Source organism: Chenopodium quinoa, unplaced genomic scaffold (assembly GCF_001683475.1).
Source record: "Chenopodium quinoa cultivar QQ74 unplaced genomic scaffold, ASM168347v1, whole genome shotgun sequence".
NCBI lineage: Eukaryota > Viridiplantae > Streptophyta > Magnoliopsida > Caryophyllales > Amaranthaceae > Chenopodium > Chenopodium quinoa.
Window position 1 is genome coordinate 2110437 of NW_018742733.1, and position 20117 is coordinate 2130553.

General features: G+C 36.9%; 4 protein-coding genes across 4 annotated transcripts; 2 read left to right on the top strand and 2 right to left on the bottom strand.

Annotated features, from left to right (window-relative positions):
* The first annotated feature begins 1091 nt into the window (after nt 1-1091).
* Nucleotides 1092-5056, top strand: LOC110723527. Its single transcript, XM_021902879.1, has 5 exons — nt 1092-1325; nt 1464-1931; nt 2019-2427; nt 2548-3785; nt 3851-5056. Exons 1-5 carry the CDS (start codon nt 1092-1094, stop codon nt 5054-5056), a joined length of 3555 nt encoding a protein of 1184 aa, XP_021758571.1.
* Nucleotides 5057-5630: 574 nt separating this feature from the next.
* Nucleotides 5631-6660, bottom strand: LOC110723568 (uncharacterized protein SJCHGC06711-like). Its single transcript, XM_021902916.1, has 2 exons — nt 6448-6660; nt 5631-6085 (listed from the first exon to the last, which is right to left on the bottom strand). Exons 1-2 carry the CDS (start codon nt 6551-6553, stop codon nt 5904-5906), a joined length of 288 nt encoding a protein of 95 aa, XP_021758608.1. The 5' UTR covers nt 6554-6660; the 3' UTR covers nt 5631-5903.
* Nucleotides 6661-8233: 1573 nt separating this feature from the next.
* Nucleotides 8234-9816, top strand: LOC110723791. The gene is made up of 2 exons (XM_021903163.1): nt 8234-8377; nt 9235-9816. Exons 1-2 carry the CDS (start codon nt 8308-8310, stop codon nt 9669-9671), a joined length of 507 nt encoding a protein of 168 aa, XP_021758855.1. The 5' UTR covers nt 8234-8307; the 3' UTR covers nt 9672-9816.
* An 842-nt stretch (nt 9817-10658) lies between these two features.
* Nucleotides 10659-11177, bottom strand: LOC110723528. The gene has a single exon (XM_021902880.1). It carries the CDS (start codon nt 11175-11177, stop codon nt 10659-10661), a length of 519 nt encoding a protein of 172 aa, XP_021758572.1.
* Between the last annotated feature and the right edge of the window lie 8940 nt (nt 11178-20117).

Consider the following 20117-nt stretch of genomic DNA (forward strand, 5'->3'; position numbering starts at 1 on the left):
TGTCCGATGGATTCTCACCCATCAGACTATGACTTTTTAGGGAATGGTGTATCTGATGAATTTCGACCAACCGATAATGAAGTGTTAAAGTTAGATTTAGGTGCTAATTGTGCAAATGAGACTATAACACATGAAGCTACACGTGCTGGCCATGCATCTAATTATGATAATATATGGCTTTTCATGGAAGGTTGGCCCACTTCCAATACTTCAGCACACCATCAAGATAAACATGGGGGTGGAGGAGCACTACAAAGTCTATCAATTTCTAGCTGGAGGGGCGGTGATCCTTATTCCCTCATGTGGTGGGCGGTCATTAATTCTACTTTTTCCTTTTCTGATTTTATTTCTTATCCACCATCTTCTCCTGGGCCCAATTTAATGGATCATACCTCTTCTTATTCTCAACAAGGGTCGGATATCTCCAGAGTGTCTATGCATCAATTGGATCCTTCTATGTGTGACTTGGGCTTAGATACTGGATCTAATTTAATGAATCAAATGGGCCAACCATGTGATGCTCATTCCTCTTCTATTGTTACTCCGGAATTGACAAAGAGTCAAGAAGATGATTTTCTAAAGGTTTTCCCTGATCAGATTGAAGAGGTTGTTCCTATGGACTGTACACTGTCTCAATCACCATCAAACCTTGATATTCTGGTGAATGATAATCAAAATCGAGATGAGAAGTCTCCTATTGCCACCATGAGACTAAGGGGTCGGAGCAAGTCTGCTTATTTTATTCAGAGGGGCCGGGAACAATTGCGGAAATGGGTTCCCAACTATTGCCCTGCAAAGCGTTCGGGTGGTGCACTGGAACCATCAGCACCCCTAGTCTCGATGTTGCAACATGGCTCAGGTTGTTTTCCCTGTTTGTTACCTTGCAAGAAGCGCAAGGGCAGTTTAGATTTGGTTTCTACAACTTCTTCTTCAGCGGGCTCGGTGACCTCCCGTAATGGGTCACCCAAATTGAGATGAAAGTTGCTGCCTGGAACTGTAGGGGTCTTGGACAAGCGGACTCCCCTAAATTTCCGTATCTAAGCTCTTTAGTCCGCTCCCATCACTTGGATGTGGTGTTTTTGATGTAAACAATGGTTTCTGTGGATAATGTTGTGCTCAGTTTAGCATCTATTCCTTTTTTGGGTTGTTGTGGTGTAGATGCTGTAGGATTAAGTGGTGGTTTGTTCATTTTTTGGCTTGCTCCTTTTAGTGTAGTTCTAGTGTTTATATCTCCAAACTTTGTAGTTTGTAAAATAGAGGTTGGTGATGTGATAAAATTTGTGATCTTTGTGTACGGGGCACCTCATGTAGCAGATAGATCAGATGTGTGGTCGTCTATTGCTAGATTTGTCCAAACTTACCCGAACATTTTGTTGATTGGTGATTTTAACCAAGTCGGGTATCTATCGGATAAAATAGGAGGGTCTTCACTTATTCCAGGACGTTTGGATTTTATTCAATAGCGGTTGAATTTGGGGTTAGTGACTGTTCCTTTTTCTGGACCTTCTTATACTTGGACAAACAATAGAATAGAGGTGGACCCGACTTTTGAAAGATTAGATAAGGCATATGCAACTCAGGATTGGTTTATTGATTATCCGGACTCCATTGTTCATCATCAACCGATTCTATTTTCGGATCACACAACTATTATCTTTTCAGACTCGTTACCTCAAGATTCTGTTCGGCGACCTTATAGAATCGAAAACTGGTGCTTATCTGCTCAGGATACTTCTAGGATTATTAAGGACGGCTGTCGTTTAGAATTTACAGGATCTCCGTGTTTTACCTTATCTCGCAGGCTTGTTGTTATTCGCAGGCGACTTAAAGACTGGTGCCTTAGCCACAAGAAATCTTGGGGTATAAACTGGAAAGCTTTATGTTCTGATTTGTCTTCTTCTTCTACTCAATTACAATCCCCAGTGGCGCGAGTTATTTTTCTAAATACTAGGGAAGAGAAGATAGCCGAAGCAACTGATGCTTTTCTCTATTGGAAACAACGTGCTAAAACTAAATAGGATGCTGGAGGGGAGTCACACTCCAAATTACTGTTTTCGGTGGTCCAAGCTCGTCGTCGTCGTAATCTGATTGTCAGTTTGAAGAATGATGCTGGTATTTGGGTTTCGGATTCTCTTGGGCTTCGCTCTCTTATTCAGGCCTTTTACTCTGATCTATATTCTCATGTATCTCCATTTGGGAGTGACCCTCCTTTTTCTTGGGATCACCTTGGCCTCCCGACGCTATCCTCGTCTCAAAAGGACATGTTAATGGCCCCGTTCTCGCCTTCTGAGATTAAAGCTGCAATGTTTCATATTTCTAACGACAAATCTCCTGGGCCTGATGGCTTTACTTCGGCTTTTTTCAATACTCATTGGGATCATACTGGGCATTTGGTTATCTCGGCAGTTCAATACTTTTTTGCTCATGGTTATATGCTGAAGGACTGGAATAGAACCTTCTTAGTCCTTCTGCCGAAGGTTTCTCAGCCGGAGTTAGTGTCTCAGTTTCGGCTGATTGGTTTATGTAATGTCATGTAAAAATGTATAGCAAAATGCATTACTGGCCGTCTGCGAGGGGTTCTTCCATCTCTTATTTCAGGGTTCCAGAATGCCTTTGTGCCGGGTCGCCTAATTTCTGATAATGCTTTGGTAGCTCACGAGCTTCTATCCTTTATGAATGCTTCTAAAGCTCGGAAACGTTTTTATGCGGCTCTAAAGTTGGATATGAATAAAGCTTATGATAGAGTGCGCTGGGATTTTTTAAGTCAGGTTTTACGGGCCTTTGGTTTTCCGCCTTATTCGGTTCATATTATTGAGCAGTGTGTTACAACTGTCTCGTACCAGGTTCTTGTGAATGGGAGTCTTACACCGTCCTTTCGACCACAATGTTGTCTTAGACAAGGTGATCCTCTGTCACCATATCTATTTGTTTTGTGTATGGAGGTGTTGTCGACCTCTCTTAGGCGGGCGGAAGAACAGGCTTTGTTTTCTGGTATTCGTGTGTCTAGGGGCGGACCTTCGATTTCCCATCTGTTCTTTGCAGATGATTCGCTGTTATTTTTCCAACTTTCGCCCCAAGCGTGTGACAATGTCATGGCCATTCTTTCGGATTTTTGCTCTGCTTCGGGTCAGATGATTAATCTTCAGAAGTCCTTTGTCAAGTTCAGCCCAAATACCCCTCAAGACTACCGTGATTTTTTAGCTCGCAGTCTTCGACTACAATCGAAGGCTTCTTTTGGTACTCATCTAGGTCTTCCTGTTGACCTTGGAAGGAGTAAAGTCGCGGAATTCAGGTTTCTAATTGACAAGGTTGCTAGCCGGTTGTCTGCTTTTGCTTCTCTTCGCTTGTTAGCAGCAGCGAAACTGGCTATCATAAATTCGGTTTTGATAGCATCGTTTAATCATATCTTGTCGGTTTTCAAGATTCCGTCTTCTGTAGCTTCTCAACTTGATAGCATGCTTGCCAACTTTTGGTGGAGATCGTCTGGTTCTCGGAAGGGTTTGGCGTTGCGCTCAGTGTCTCTTCTTCATTTACCAAAAGGTTTGGGGGGTTTGGGTGTGCGCAACATTGCTTGCTTTAATTCAGCTATCCTTGCTGGTACAGGGTGGAGGATGATTCGAAATCCTCAACTTTTGGTTTCTAGACTCATGTTTTTGAAGTACCCCTCTCTGCCAGTCAATCTGGGAGCTCGGATTTCTCGCCCCTCTTGGGGCTGTCGTGGGTTGCAGATGGCTCTTTCGGCTGTTTCTTCTGGTGTACGTTGGAAAGTGGGTAGAGGTGACAAGGTACACATAACAGCCGACAACTGGGCTCCTGGGGTCCAGTGTTATTCAAGGATGGTTTATCTCAGTCGGATCTTCCGACTCATGTGTCTGGTATAATTGATCCGCGTTCTAACGCGTGGGACTCCTCGAGAGTCCATCGGTTTTTTGATAGTCCAACTGCCGTCAGGATCCTTAGTTTGGATCGTCCGCAGGAGCTTATGGATGATTTTGTATATTGGAAATTTACCAAGGATGGCTCCTTTTCTACGAAGTCTGCCTATGCTCTCTTACTTCATCAGACTATCAGGTGTCCTCCTTTGGGGTCCTTGCCTATTCCCTGGTGGAAGAAATTTTGGGCGCTCCCCCTTCTTCCTAAATGGAAGATCTTTGGCTGGAAAATAATTCATGCTGGTATTCCGGTTGCCTCAGCTCTAGCTGTTCGCGGCGTTTCCGTGGATTCGACTTGCTGCTTTTGTCGAAGGGAGCAGGAGACGATCAACCATTTGTTTCGAGACTGTGATTTCGTTACTCCTTTATGGGTTCGCAGCTCGTTTCATTTCAATAGTCAGGGTCTTCTTCATCTTCCCTTTCTCCAATGGTTTTCTGTTATGGTCTCGTTGTTAGCGGCTGCTAAGGATTGGGAGAACTTGGTGCAATTTTTCTCCCTTCTTTGGTCTATATGGTTGTCCCGTAATAATGTACGTTTTCGGCAACAAGCTGTCTCTCCGGATGATGTTTTGCTTCTTGCTTCTCAGTGGAATGTGCGAGGGAGGCAGGCTCAGGATTCTCACCTTCCTTCTTCTACTTTGGGTCCTAGCCCTAGGCCTGTTGGTTCGGGATTTGCTGCCACTCTTGCTGGGGACCCTACGTCGGGGTTTAATATTTGTTTGATTTGCGACGGGTCTTGGTCATCCTCGGATAATTCGGCAGGTGCTGGTTGGGTTCTTCGTGATTGTGGTTCTCCTTCAGTCCGAGGAGGAGGGGCTCGTGCTTCTCTCTCTTCTTCAGCCTTACAGTCTGAGTTACAAGCTTGTTTTTGGGGGTTACGCAATGCTTTTTCTCGTGGTTTTCGTAGGATTCTTATTTACTCGGACTGTGAGCCTCTGTGTCGGATGTTAGGCCAACAACAGAAAGATGAGGTTTCTTTATACTGGTTACTTCGGGATACTCGGGTTCTTTTGTCTACCTGTGCGGCTTGTAAAATTCTTAAGGTTCCTAGGGAATGGGTGTCTCCTGTACACTGGTTGGCTGGAAAGGCTCGTGCTCGGGAGTGTTTTTTTTGGTATTTTTAGTCTGTTGCTTATGTTTTCTTTTCTTTGTTCTCACTGTCAAAAAAAAAAAAAAAACATGTAAGGTGTGTCAAAAAAAAAAAAAAATGTAAGGTCCCTTTTTCAATTCGATCACGGTGATATTTCATGGGTTAGATTGCAATTTTTTTTTTCCCTTCACATAGACTCATTCAATTTGACCTAAATTGCATTACAGCCATCAAAGGTCCAACACTTTTGAGTTATTTTGTCAACATCATCCATATTTCTTAAGTTCAATAAGAATATATTGTATATGTATGATTAGTAGTTTAAGTTGTGATATTATAATACACCCATGCTTTCTAGCCATTTTTCCAACGAATGAGGTTCAATTTCCTAAATTTATTAAGTGTCGTTTCTGTGGTAGACCAATCAATCACAAAATTCTACGAAGTATATATGATTAGATAACGTATATTATTACTATATTTGACTTTGATGATCATTCAATCTTTTTTTTTTTTTAATTTGACATACGTATGTGTACCCCCATCAACAAACAATACACTTTGAATTGAAAAAAAAAAAATTAAAAATAAATCCAAGACCGATCAAAGCAACAAAATGAACATTGTTGATATAGAGTATAAAACATATTCTTTAATCTCAACCATCTGTTTAAGCTTTTGATTGAGTTGATTATCTAACAATAATTATGATATTATGAATAATAATATTATGAATAATAATACTGATTAAAAAGAACATTTATGAGAAACATCACAGTGCAAGCTAGAAACAAATAGTGGTATATTATACAAGAAACTCTTCTAGATACTTAGTAGAGTTGCTTGTATGTATTCATGAATTTCGATGATTATAAGGAGTCTCAATTTGCATAATCTATTAGTAGATCCGGTAGAGGTTTTTTACAAACACCAATAACAATATTGGAAGCTGAGCAGACTAGTCCTTCACAACAAGCATATACACCTTTAGAAACACATATATTGCCTTCACCTTGACATTTTTCTTCTTCGGATGTTTCAATTGCATCGATGAATGCTGGAACTGAAATAATTTTAACCATGAATATTAGTCACCCGTTTTTCAAAAATTATTTAACTTATAGAGTAATCGAACATGCATATATGAATTGAAAACGACATTTGACTAGAATTATAGAAAAAAAAAAAAAAAAATTAACCCGTGCACATAAAATTTTTATATACATCCAGGTTTACCGTACATCCAACTAACCCAAGATTAGTTTTTGTTCTTCATTTGATGAATCAACGAAATATAATCATCAAAATAAGTACAAAATACTTATGGGTGTACGGTACACTAGGTGTATATAACAATATCTCCAAAGCACATAATACGTGTAATAATAATGAGTATTGTAGGAGAAAAAGAGGTCGGAGCCAAACCTGATACACTTAGTATAAGAATAGCTAAGAACATCATTGACATAACAGTGTAGTTGATACGAATACTCGCCATTTTAATGAAGGAAATATAAGAAGATTGTTGCATTTCTAAGCTAAGCTTATACGATCTATTATTGTTTTAGGCGAGTGATTGAACATTCCTCAGCTTTCCTTAGCATTTATATTGCTTACCTTATGGAATGAAAACTAATTTTATTGTATGTTGATCGACAAGCCAAAAAAAACTTAAGGAAATTAAATACATTATCAAATAATTAACAAGATATAATATAGATGCATCATTATTTTCGTTGTTATTACGTGCATGCAACCATGTCTTTGCTTTGCTGGACTCATCACTACTGCTAGTATATGATATCAGTAAACTAACATTAGCTATATCATGATTAATCATGTAGCAAGTTGAATTGAATACAATTAATCATTTTAGAATAATATTGAACTTGGTTGTATTAATTAATTTGACTAGCTGGTTATAAATAGTTTAGCTTATTGTGTAAAAGTGTTTAGTAATTAAGTGCTACGTACTTAGTTGTTTTAGTGTATTTAATAGACAAAAGATGATTTTTTTTAATAAGCTAATATCAAAAAGTTTTGTATTGATTGTTTTCTAAAAGTGTGTGCTTTTTGAGTCCAAAAATCTCTTTCAATAAACTATTTACCAAACACCCAAATTTGATACTACCTCCGATTTTTATTAAATTAGTTGCAATTTTGGGGTATTATTTGTGAGATATAAAATATTGCAAAGTTGCAACTAAAAATATTCGAAGGTGGTATTTAAATCAGTCAAACATATAATAGGGATCAATAACTCCAAAATGCACTTTACCAAACAAGACATAAGTGTATTTGATAGCCAAAAAGTAAAAAAGCTAATTATTCAATAAGTTGATTTCAAAAAGTTCTTATAATGATTTTTTCAAAAAGAGTTTTAAGTCTTTCAGTAAGCTAACCTCTAACTAGGCTCTATTAGCTAAAAGCTTTCCAGCTTCTATACCAAACAAGACTAATATCATTTTTTAATTTTAATTTTGTATCCTATGGACAATAATCACATACATATTTATACATACTACAGAGTATATATACACCTTAATAGTATATATACACCTTAATACTCTGTACAAAAGATGATTATAATATTTAATGCTAGATTATTCTAAAGAGATATAAAGTAATTTATATATATACACCCGAGTGCAAGGTAAACCCAATGGTATTTTCTGCTCATGATATTTTTGCTCGGATCATTTTAGAATCTTAAAATGAGCATACAAATATATACTCGTATCAAATGAGGAAAAAATTACCCTTATATTGGATGCATGTAACTCTGTACAATTTGAGTGTATATAACAGGTTTTGCGAAAGTTAATACTGTAATTTACATTAGATTTATTAGTATCATAGATATATTATATCAATAGATTTTTGTAGACTATAATTATATTAGATATTTCCTTGCATTTTTTTTTTAATTCTTTCTAACAAAGGTATGTACTATATTTAGGAGGGTCGGTATGTGTACCTCAACAAAAACATAATAATCCAAAGACGTGGCTGCAACCATCTAAAAATCTATTTAGTTTATCTGATAAAAATAGCCATAACAAGCTGTATATATAAATTTTATCGTAGTGAACTAGTCGTGCGCAACAACTCAATAATTAAGTAAGTAATCATAGAAATTGCTAGCTCACGACTCGTAATTACTTTTACCTAGTAAGTAGACTTTTTAAGCGCATTTGGAAGCACTATATAAGTATTGCAATATAATGGTGGACATTGCTAACATAATCAAACTTCAATTTAATTTTAAAACATTTAATTAACACAATGGAGAGGATTTTTATCAACTTATTTGTGTTGTCAATTTTGCTAGCTCTTTTGGCATTGGCTGAATCAGGTTTAGTTTTTGTATTTCTTTCTTAATATTGTTTGTGTGTGTTTTTTTTTTTTTGGTTACCTTTTGCCCTAACGTCCTCTGTCCTATAATATTTTTTCCATTTTTGAATTTGAGTTTCTTAAAATAGTGTTTTTCTTGTCCTTTTAGGGTTTTCTAATTTAATCATTTTGTCCTCGTTTTTATAGATATTTGAGCCCTCATTAAATATAAAATGCATGGAGATGTATACTTTTATGGAAAAGTACACATACAAAGATATTATAATAATTGAGATATTATCGTATACATCAGGTGCACCATTCATCCATGAGTAGTTCGTTCTCATTTAATTTTGGATTAGTTGAGTGTACGGTGCACTCAGACGTATATAATATTGATTTATAATAATTCCAAATCATATATTATCCAAAAAATTCTAATCCTTGTGAAAATTTCGCCATGGTGTCATTTTGAGTATCCCTTTTATATATGCCTCATAGTATTCTTAAAAGACCAACTCGTTAGTTAATTACTCATAACTTCATAATGAATTTTCACCACTATTTTGATCATATTTTTTTGAAAATATATGAAAACAAATGTCCATATCTAAGGCACTATTGGATTTATTATAATGTATATATTCAATTTATATTTTTACTATTAAAAGATATTGATAGCCAAAATTGTACATTGTCAAGAGTATTCAGTTAAAGTAATGCAAGAAATTTGATACAAGAGGAGTATGAGATGAAGTGAAATAGTGAAGTGCTTAAACTTCATATAAGATGATAAAACTATATTTAGCTTAATTCTCTTTAACATTCACTAATTGTTACTTACAAATTTGTGGTGTTATGTTCATATTTTTCTTCCAGCCATGGAAAAGAGTTATGGACCCTATGATCAACAACCATCATATGTACCGGACACCTCGAGCACACCACCACCACCATCGCCGCCATCATCACCACCACCACCACCACAACCACAACCTAACCCTACGTGTAGGAAACTAAAACAACTTTGTGGAGGTTATGGCGATTACGCTTGTTGTGAAGGATTATATTGTCTTGGTTGGACACCAGAGCAACCAGGTGGTCTCGGACTATGTACACCTTTAGATAATCAACAACCTCCGTCGAAAGATAAGTGTAGACACCACCTTCAAGAGTGCCAACTCTATGGTCCGTACGTATGTTGTCAAGGATTGAACTGCGTTCATGCTCGAAACCTTCCTACCGAACCTCTTATTAAAACTCGAAAGAAGAAGCTTCCTCCTGGTACGGGTTTATGCACTTATGCTAATTATTAAGCTATAATATGTACTCACTAGTTCATACTAGCAATACTGATTGAGTTTAGTATATGTTCATCATGTGTTTTCATGTATTGTTCTATAGCATACATTATGTTTTTGATTCCGGGGATTATTGTACTTCATTTTGTTAATTTTTTAATTTCAACAGTTTGACTTTTGCACTATTCAATTAATTATGTTAATTGTAGTTGGTTTACGCATCCTCAAATCCTTTTAATGTATGGCCATGAGTAATTTTATAAAAGCCATTTTTATACTCTGCGATGATTACTAATATACACAAATAAATGTTTAAATTTTTATTTTTCTAACAAAACAAGGGGTAAAATGAAAAGGTTACAACTTTTTTTTTTTTTTATTGACAAAGAAAAGCCTTATACTCTATCACTCCCCCTCACATAAAGGCTCTTTAGGCATGAAATGTGGATGTAACAAAGGTCTACCCATAGCTGGTGCGAATTAATTCCACTTTAAAGGAAGGGCAGATGAGATTCGTACTCGTGACCTTTGTATTACGCTGGCTCTGATACCATGTTAGAGGACCAATTCAACCAAAAATTTAAGCTGATGGTTGAGGCTCAGAAATATATTTTATACTCTATCATTTGGGAAAAAACAATAAGATCTAGATCGACTAAGACTTTTAATATTGGGTTAAAGACGATTTTGGTTCAATTGGTGAATTGGGCCGAGAATATATACCTGCACTGCACAGAAGAAAATTTTGGCTTGTAATGAGCAGCCCAAAAAATAAAAAATAAAAATAAAAATCAATTTGTACCCAAACACATGCATAGCAATAGCATATATATAAATTTCTTAATAAAACTCCGTAACATTTATTAAGTAAACTCAATCAATACAATCAAAATTAATACAAGAAATCAAACACTCAACAAAAAATACATATATGCAACTCAAATTAACACAATTGTAGCTCAAGAAAATGAGAGTCATCCACATGAATGGACTAATAAGTCATCATTTCGACGAAGAACTCTGCTTGTAAGTAGGCACACAAACACCACCATCACCAGCATAGCTACTCGCATCATAGACACAAGCGTACCTTTCGCAACACTGAAGTCCAGTGCTACCACCACAAGATTCATAATCACTTTGACATTTTCTTCCTGGCATACAAACACCGCCAACTTCTGGATAATCGTCATCAAGTACACATCTTAATCCTTGGCAACATTTCAATCTATTGATACCTCCGCAAAGTTGATATGTCCTTCGACATGGTTTTAGCGGCCTACAAACTCCGCCGGATCCAGGATAATCACCATCAAGCTCACATCGTAGTCCTTCACAAAATTGGTACGCTGAAGTGCCACCACAATATTGTTGAACGGTCTTACACGTTCGTCGCATACACGTTCCTGTTGCGCCTGGATAGTCACCGTTGAAAATGCATTGTAGTCCTTCACAGCATTGATATGCGGACATTCCTCCGCAAGATTGTTGAACAGTCTGGCATGCTCTTTGCCCTACCATCAGCGTTCGGGTGGTGCACTGGAACCATCAGCACCCCTAGTCTCGATGTTGCAACATGGCTCAGGTTGTTTTCCCTGTTTGTTACCTTGCAAGAAGCGCAAGGGCAGTTTAGATTTGGTTTCTACAACTTCTTCTTCAGCGGGCTCGGTGACCTCCCGTAATGGGTCACCCAAATTGAGATGAAAGTTGCTGCCTGGAACTGTAGGGGTCTTGGACAAGCGGACTCCCCTAAATTTCCGTATCTAAGCTCTTTAGTCCGCTCCCATCACTTGGATGTGGTGTTTTTGATGGAAACAATGGTTTCTGTGGATAATGTTGTGCTCAGTTTAGCATCTATTCCTTTTTTGGGTTGTTGTGGTGTAGATGCTGTAGGATTAAGTGGTGGTTTGTTCATTTTTTGGCTTGCTCCTTTTAGTGTAGTTCCAGTGTTTATATCTCCAAACTTTGTAGTTTGTAAAATAGAGGTTGGTGATGTGATAAAATTTGTGATCTTTGTGTACGGGGCACCTCATGTAGCAGATAGATCAGATGTGTGGTCGTCTATTGCTAGATTTGTCCAAACTTACCCGAACATTTTGTTGATTGGTGATTTTAACCAAGTCGGGTATCTATCGGATAAAATAGGAGGGTCTTCACTTATTCCAGGACGTTTGGATTTTATTCAATGGCGGTTGAATTTAGGGTTAGTGAATGTTCCTTTTTCTGGACCTTCTTATACTTGGACAAACAATAGAATAGAGGTGGACCCGACTTTTGAAAGATTAGATAAGGCATATGCAACTCAGGATTGGTTTATTGATTATCCGGACTCCATTGTTCATCATCAACCGATTCTATTTTCGGATCACACAGCTATTATCTTTTCAGACTCGTTACCTCAAGATTCTGTTCGGCGACCTTATAGAATCGAAAACTGGTGCTTATCTGCTCAGGATACTTCTAGGATTATTAAGGACGGCTGTCGTTTAGAATTTACAGGCTCTCCGTGTTTTACCTTATCTCGCAGGCTTGTTGTTATTCGCAGGCGACTTAAAGACTGGTGCCTTAGCCACAGGAAATCTTGGGGTATAAACTGGAAAGCTTTATGTTCTGATTTGTCTACTTCTTCTACTCAATTACAATCCCCAGTGGCGCGAGTTCTTTTTCTAAATACTAGGGAAGAGAAGATAGCCGAAGCAACTGATGCTTTTCTCTATTGGAAACAACGTGCTAAAACTAAATAGGATGCTGGAGGGGAGTCACACTCCAAATTACTGTTTTCGGTGGTCCAAGCTCGTCGTCGTCGTAATCTGATTGTCAGTTTGAAGAATGATGCTGGTATTTGGGTTTCGGATTCTCTTGGGCTTCGCTCTCTTATTCAGGCCTTTTACTCTGATCTATATTCTCATGTATCTCCATTTGGGAGTGACCCTCCTTTTTCTTGGGATCACCTTGGCCTCCCGACGCTATCCTCGTCTCAAAAGGACATGTTAATGGCCCCGTTCTCGCCTTCTGAGATTAAAGCTGCAATGTTTCATATTTCTAACGACAAATCTCCTGGGCCTGATGGCTTTACTTCGGCTTTTTTCAATACTCATTGGGATCATACTGGGCATTTGGTTATCTCGGCAGTTCAATACTTTTTTGCTCATGGTTATATGCTGAAGGACTGGAATAGAACCTTCTTAGTCCTTCTGCCGAAGATTTCTCAGCCGGAGTTAGTGTCTCAGTTTCGGCTGATTGGTTTATGTAATGTCATGTAAAAATGTATAGCAAAATGCATTACTGGCCGTCTGCGAGGGGTTCTTCCATCTCTTATTTCAGGGTTCCAGAATGCCTTTGTGCCGGGTCGCCTAATTTCTGATAATGCTTTGGTAGCTCACGAGCTTCTATCCTTTATGAATGCTTCTAAAGCTCGGAAACGTTTTTATGCGGCTCTAAAGTTTGATATGAATAAAGCTTATGATAGAGTGCGCTGGGATTTTTTAAGTCAGGTTTTACGGGCCTTTGGTTTTCCGCCTTATTCGGTTCATATTATTGAGCAGTGTGTTACAACTGTCTCGTACCAGGTTCTTGTGAATGGGAGTCTTACACCGTCCTTTCGACCACAATGTGGTCTTAGACAAGGTGATCCTCTGTCACCATATCTATTTGTTTTGTGTATGGAGGTGTTGTCGACCTCTCTTAGGCGGGCGGAAGAACAGGCTTTGTTTTCTGGTATTCGTGTGTCTAGGGGCGGACCTTCGATTTCCCATCTGTTCTTTGCAGATGATTCGCTGTTATTTTTCCAACTTTCGCCCCAAGCGTGTGACAATGTCATGGCCATTATTTCGGATTTTTGCTCTGCTTCGGGTCAGATGATTAATCTTCAGAAGTCCTTTGTCAAGTTCAGCCCAAATACCCCTCAAGACTACCGTGATTTTTTAGCTCGCAGTCTTCGACTACAATCGAAGGCTTCTTTTGGTACTCATCTAGGTCTTCCTGTTGACCTTGGAAGGATTAAAGTCGCGGAATTCAGGTTTCTAATTGACAAGGTTGCTAGCCGGTTGTCTGCTTTTGCTTCTCTTCGCTTGTTAGCAGCAGCGAAAACTGGCTATCATAAATTCGGTTTTTGATAGCATCGTTTAATCATATCTTGTCGGTTTTCAAGATTCCGTCTTCTGTAGCTTCTCAACTTGATAGCATGCTTGCCAACTTTTGGTGGAGATCGTCTGGTTCTCGGAAGGGTTTGGCGTTGCGCTCAGTGTCTCTTCTTCATTTACCAAAAGGTTTGGGGGGTTTGGGTGTGCGCAACATTGCTTGCTTTAATTCAGCTATCCTTGCTGGTACAGGGTGGAGGATGATTCGAAATCCTCAACTTTTGGTTTCTAGACTCATGTTTTTGAAGTACCCCTCTCTGCCAGTCAATCTGGGAGCTCGGATTTCTCGCCCCTCTTGGGGCTGTCGTGGGTTGCAGATGGCTCTTTCGGCTGTTTTCTTCTGGTGTACGTTGGAAAGTGGGTAGAGGTGACAAGGTACACATAACAGCCGACAACTGGGCTCCTGGGGTCCAGTGTTATTCAAGGATGGTTTATCTCAGTCGGATCTTCCGACTCATGTGTCAGGTATAATTGATCCGCGTTCTAACGCGTGGGACTCCTCGAGAGTCCATCGGTTTTTTGATAGTCCAACTGCCGTCAGGATCCTTAGTTTGGATCGTCCGCAGGAGCTTATGGATGATTTTGTATATTGGAAATTTACCAAGGATGGCTCCTTTTCTACGAAGTCTGCCTATGCTCTCTTACTTCATCAGACTATCAGGTGTCCTCCTTTTGGGGTCCTTGCCTATTCCCTGGTGGAAGAAATTTTGGGCGCTCCCCCTTCTTCCTAAATGGAAGATCTTTGGCTGGAAAATAATTCATGCTGGTATTTCGGTTGCCTCAGCTCTAGCTGTTCGCGGCGTTTCCGTGGATTCGACTTGCTGCTTTTGTCGAAGGGAGCAGGAGACGATCAACCATTTGTTTCGAGACTGTGATTTCGTTACTCCTTTATGGGTTCGCAGCTCGTTTTCATTTCAATAGTCAGGGTCTTCTTCATCTTCCCTTTCTCCAATGGTTTTCTGTTATGGTTCTCGTTGTTAGCGGCTGCTAAGGATTGGGAGAACTTGGTTGCAATTTTTCTCCCTTCTTTGGTCTATATGGTTGTCCCGTAATAATGTACGTTTTCGGCAACAAGCTGTCTCTCCGGATGATGTTTTGCTTCTTGCTTCTCAGTGGAATGTGCGAGGGAGGCAGGCTCAGGATTTCTCACCTTCCTTCTTCTACTTTGGGTCCTAGCCCTAGGCCTGTTGGTTCGGGATTTGCTGCCACTCTTGCTGGGGACCCTACGTCGGGGTTTAATATTTGTTTGATTTGCGACGGGTCTTGGTCATCCTCGGATAATTCGGCAGGTGCTGTTGGGTTCTTCGTGATTGTGGTTCTCCTTCAGTCCGAGGAGGAGGGGCTCGTGCTTCTCTCTCTTCTTCAGCCTTACAGTCTGAGTTACAAGCTTGTTTTTGGGGGTTACGCAATGCTTTTTCTCGTGGTTTTCGTAGGATTCTTATTTACTCGGACTGTGAGCCTCTGTGTCGGATGTTAGGCCAACAACAGAAAGATGAGGTTTCTTTATACTGGTTACTTCGGGATACTCGGGTTCTTTTGTCTACCTGTGCGGCTTGTAAAATTCTTAAGGTTCCTAGGGAATGGGTGTCTCCTGTACACTGGTTGGCTGGAAAGGCTCGTGCTCGGGAGTGTTTTTTTGGTATTTTTAGTCTGTTGCTTATGTTTTCTTTTCTTTGTTCTCACTGTCAAAAAAAAAAAAAAAACATGTAAGGCTGTGTCAAAAAAAAAAAATGTAAGATCCCTTTTTTCAATTCGATCACGGTGATATTTCATGGGTTAGATTGCAATTTTTTTTTTCCCTTCACATAGACTCATTCAATTTGACCTAAATTGCATTACAGCCATCAAAGGTCCAACACTTTTGAGTTATTTTGTCAACATCATCCATATTTCTTAAGTTCAATAAGAATATATTGTATATGTATGATTAGTAGTTTAAGTTGTGATATTATAATACACCCATGCTTTTCTAGCCATTTTTCCAACGAATGAGGTTCAATTTCCTAAATTTTATTAAGTGTCGTTTCTGTGGTAGACCAATCAATCACAAAATTCTACGAAGTATATATGATTAGATAACGTATATTATTACTATATTTGACTTTGATGATCATTCAATCTTTTTTTTTTTTTTAATTTGACATACGTATGTGTACCCCCATCAACAAACAATACACTTTGAATTGAAAAAAAAAAAATTAAAAATAAATCCAAGACCGATCAAAGCAACAAAAATGAACATTGTTTGATATAGAGTATAAAACATATTCTTTAATCTCAACCATCTGTTTAAGCTTTTGATTGAGTTGATTATCTAACAATAATTATGATATTATGAATAATAATATTATGGAATAATAATACTGATTAAAAAGAACATTTATGAGAAACATCACAGTGCAAGCTAGAAACACAATAGTTGGTATATTATACAAGAAAACTCTTCTAGATACTTAGTAGATGTTGCTTGTATGTATTCATGAATTTCGATGATTATAAGGAGTCTCAATTTGCATAATCTATTAGTAGATCCGGTAGAGGTTTTTTTTACAAACACCAATAACAATATTGGAAGCTGAGCAGACTAGTCCTTCACAAACAAGCATATACACCTTTAGAAACACATATATTGCCTTCACCTTGACATTTTTCTTCTTCGGATGTTTCAATTGCATCGATGAATGCTGGAACTGAAATAATTTTAATAAACCATGAATATTAGTCACCCGTTTTTCAAAAATTATTTAACTTATAGAGTAATCGAACATGGCATATATGAATTTGAAAACGACATTTGACTAGAATTATATAGAAAAAAAAGAAAAAAAAAAAATTAGCCCTGTGCACATAAAATTTTTATATACATCCAGGTTTTACCGTACATCCAACTAACCCAAGATTAGTTTTTGTTCTTCATTTGATGAATCAACGAAATGATAATCATCAAAAATAAGTACAAAAATACTTTATGGGTGTACGGTACCCTAGGTGTATATAACAAATATCTCCAAAGCACATAATACGTGTAATAATAATGAGTATTGTAGGAGAAAAAGAGGTCGGAGCCAAACCTGATACACTTAGTAAAAGAATAGCTAAGAACATCATTGACATAACAGTGTAGTTGATACGAATACTCGCCATTTTAATGAAGGAAATATAAGAAGATTGTTGCATTTCTAAGCTAAGCTTATACGATCTATTATTTTTTTTAGGCGAGTGATTGAACATTCCTCAGCTTTCCTTAGCATTTATATTGCTTACCTTATGAATGAAAAACTAATTTTTATTGTATGTTGAATCGACAAGCCAAAAAAACCTAAGGAAATTAAATACATTATCAAATAATTAACAAGATATAATATAGATGCATCATTATTTTCGTTGTTATTACGTGCATGCAACCATGTCTTTGCTTTGCTGGACTCATCACTACTGCTAGTATATGATATCAGTAAACTAACATTAGCTATATCATGATTAATCATGTAGCAAGTTGAATTGAATACAATTAATCATTTTAGAATAATATTGAACTTGGTTGTATTAATTAATTTGACTAGCTGGTTATAAATAGTTTAGCTTATTGTGTAAAAGTGTTTAGTAATTAAGTGCTACGTACTTAGTTGTTTTAGTGTATTTAATAGACAAAAGATGATTTTTTTTAATAAGCTAATATCAAAAAGTTTTGTATTGATTGTTTTCTAAAAGTGTGTGCTTTTTGAGTCCAAAAATCTCTTTCAATAAACTATTTACCAAACACCCAAATTTGATACTACCTCCGATTTTTATTAAATTAGTTGCAATTTTGGGGTATTATTTGTGAGATATAAAATATTGCAAAGTTGCAACTAAAAATATTCGAAGGTGGTATTTAAATCAGTCAAACATATAATAGGGATCAATAACTCCAAAATGCACTTTACCAAACAAGACATAAGTGTATTTGATAGCCAAAAAGTAAAAAAGCTAATTATTCAATAAGTTGATTTCAAAAAGTTCTTATAATGATTTTTTCAAAAAGAGTTTTAAGTCTTTCAGTAAGCTAACCTCTAACTAGGCTCTATTAGCTAAAAGCTTTCCAGCTTCTATACCAAACAAGACTAATATCATTTTTTAATTTTAATTTTGTATCCTATGGACAATAATCACATACATATTTATACATACTACAGAGTATATATACACCTTAATAGTATATATACACCTTAATACTCTGTACAAAAGATGATTATAATATTTAATGCTAGATTATTCTAAAGAGATATAAAGTAATTTATATATATACACCCGAGTGCAAGGTAAACCCAATGGTATTTTCTGCTCATGATATTTTTGCTCGGATCATTTTAGAATCTTAAAATGAGCATACAAATATATACTCGTATCAAATGAGGAAAAAATTACCCTTATATTGGATGCATGTAACTCTGTACAATTTGAGTGTATATAACAGGTTTTGCGAAAGTTAATACTGTAATTTACATTAGATTTATTAGTATCATAGATATATTATATCAATAGATTTTTGTAGACTATAATTATATTAGATATTTCCTTGCATTTTTTTTTTAATTCTTTCTAACAAAGGTATGTACTATATTTAGGAGGGTCGGTATGTGTACCTCAACAAAAACATAATAATCCAAAGACGTGGCTGCAACCATCTAAAAATCTATTTAGTTTATCTGATAAAAATAGCCATAACAAGCTGTATATATAAATTTTATCGTAGTGAACTAGTCGTGCGCAACAACTCAATAATTAAGTAAGTAATCATAGAAATTGCTAGCTCACGACTCGTAATTACTTTTACCTAGTAAGTAGACTTTTTAAGCGCATTTGGAAGCACTATATAAGTATTGCAATATAATGGTGGACATTGCTAACCCTCATTAAATATAAAATGCATGGAGATGTATACTTTTATGGAAAAGTACACATACAAAGATATTATAATAATTGAGATATTATCGTATACATCAGGTGCACCATTCATCCATGAGTAGTTCGTTCTCATTTAATTTTGGATTAGTTGAGTGTACGGTGCACTCAGACGTATATAATATTGATTTATAATAATTCCAAATCATATATTATCCAAAAAATTCTAATCCTTGTGAAAATTTCGCCATGGTGTCATTTTGAGTATCCCTTTTTATATATGCCTCATAGTATTTCTTAAAAGACCAACTCGTTAGTTAATTACTCATAACTTCATAATGAATTTTCACCACTATTTTGATCATATTTTTTTGAAAATATATGAAAACAAATGTCCATATCTAGGCACTATTGGATTTATTATAATGTATATATTCAATTTATATTTTTACTATTAAAAGATATTGATAGCCAAAATTGTACATTGTCAAGAGTATTCAGTTAAAGTAATGCAAGAAATTTGATACAAGAGGAGTATGAGATGAAGTGAAATAGTGAAGTGCTTAAACTTCATATAAGATGATAAAACTATATTTAGCTTAATTCTCTTTAACATTCACTAATTGTTACTTACAAATTTGTGGTGTTATGTTCATATTTTTCTTCCAGCCATGGAAAAGAGTTATGGACCCTATGATCAACAACCATCATATGTACCGGACACCTCGAGCACACCACCACCACCATCGCCGCCATCATCACCACCACCACCACCACAACCACAACCTAACCCTACGTGTAGGAAACTAAAACAACTTTGTGGAGGTTATGGCGATTACGCTTGTTGTGAAGGATTATATTGTCTTGGTTGGACACCAGAGCAACCAGGTGGTCTCGGACTATGTACACCTTTAGATAATCAACAACCTCCGTCGAAAAGATAAGTGTAGACACCACCTTCAAGAGTGCCAACTCTATGGTCCGTTACGTATGTTGTCAAGGATTGAACTGCGTTCATGCTCGAAACCTTCCTACCGAACCTCTTATTAAAACTCGAAAGAAGAAGCTTCCTCCTGGTACGGGTTTATGCACTTATGCTAATTATTAAGCTATAATATGTACTCACTAGTTCATACTAGCAATACTGATTGAGTTTAGTATATGTTCATCATGTGTTTTCATGTATGTTCTATAGCATACATTATGTTTTTGATTCCGGGATTATTGTACTCATTTTGTTAATTTTTAATTTCAACAGTTTGACTTTTGCACTATTCAATTAATTATGTTAATTGTAGTTGGTTTACGCATCCTCAAATCCTTTTAATGTATGGCCATGAGTAATTTTATAAAAGCCATTTTTATACTCTGCGATGATTACTAATATACACAAATAAATGTTTAAATTTTTATTTTTCTAACAAAACAAGGGGTAAAA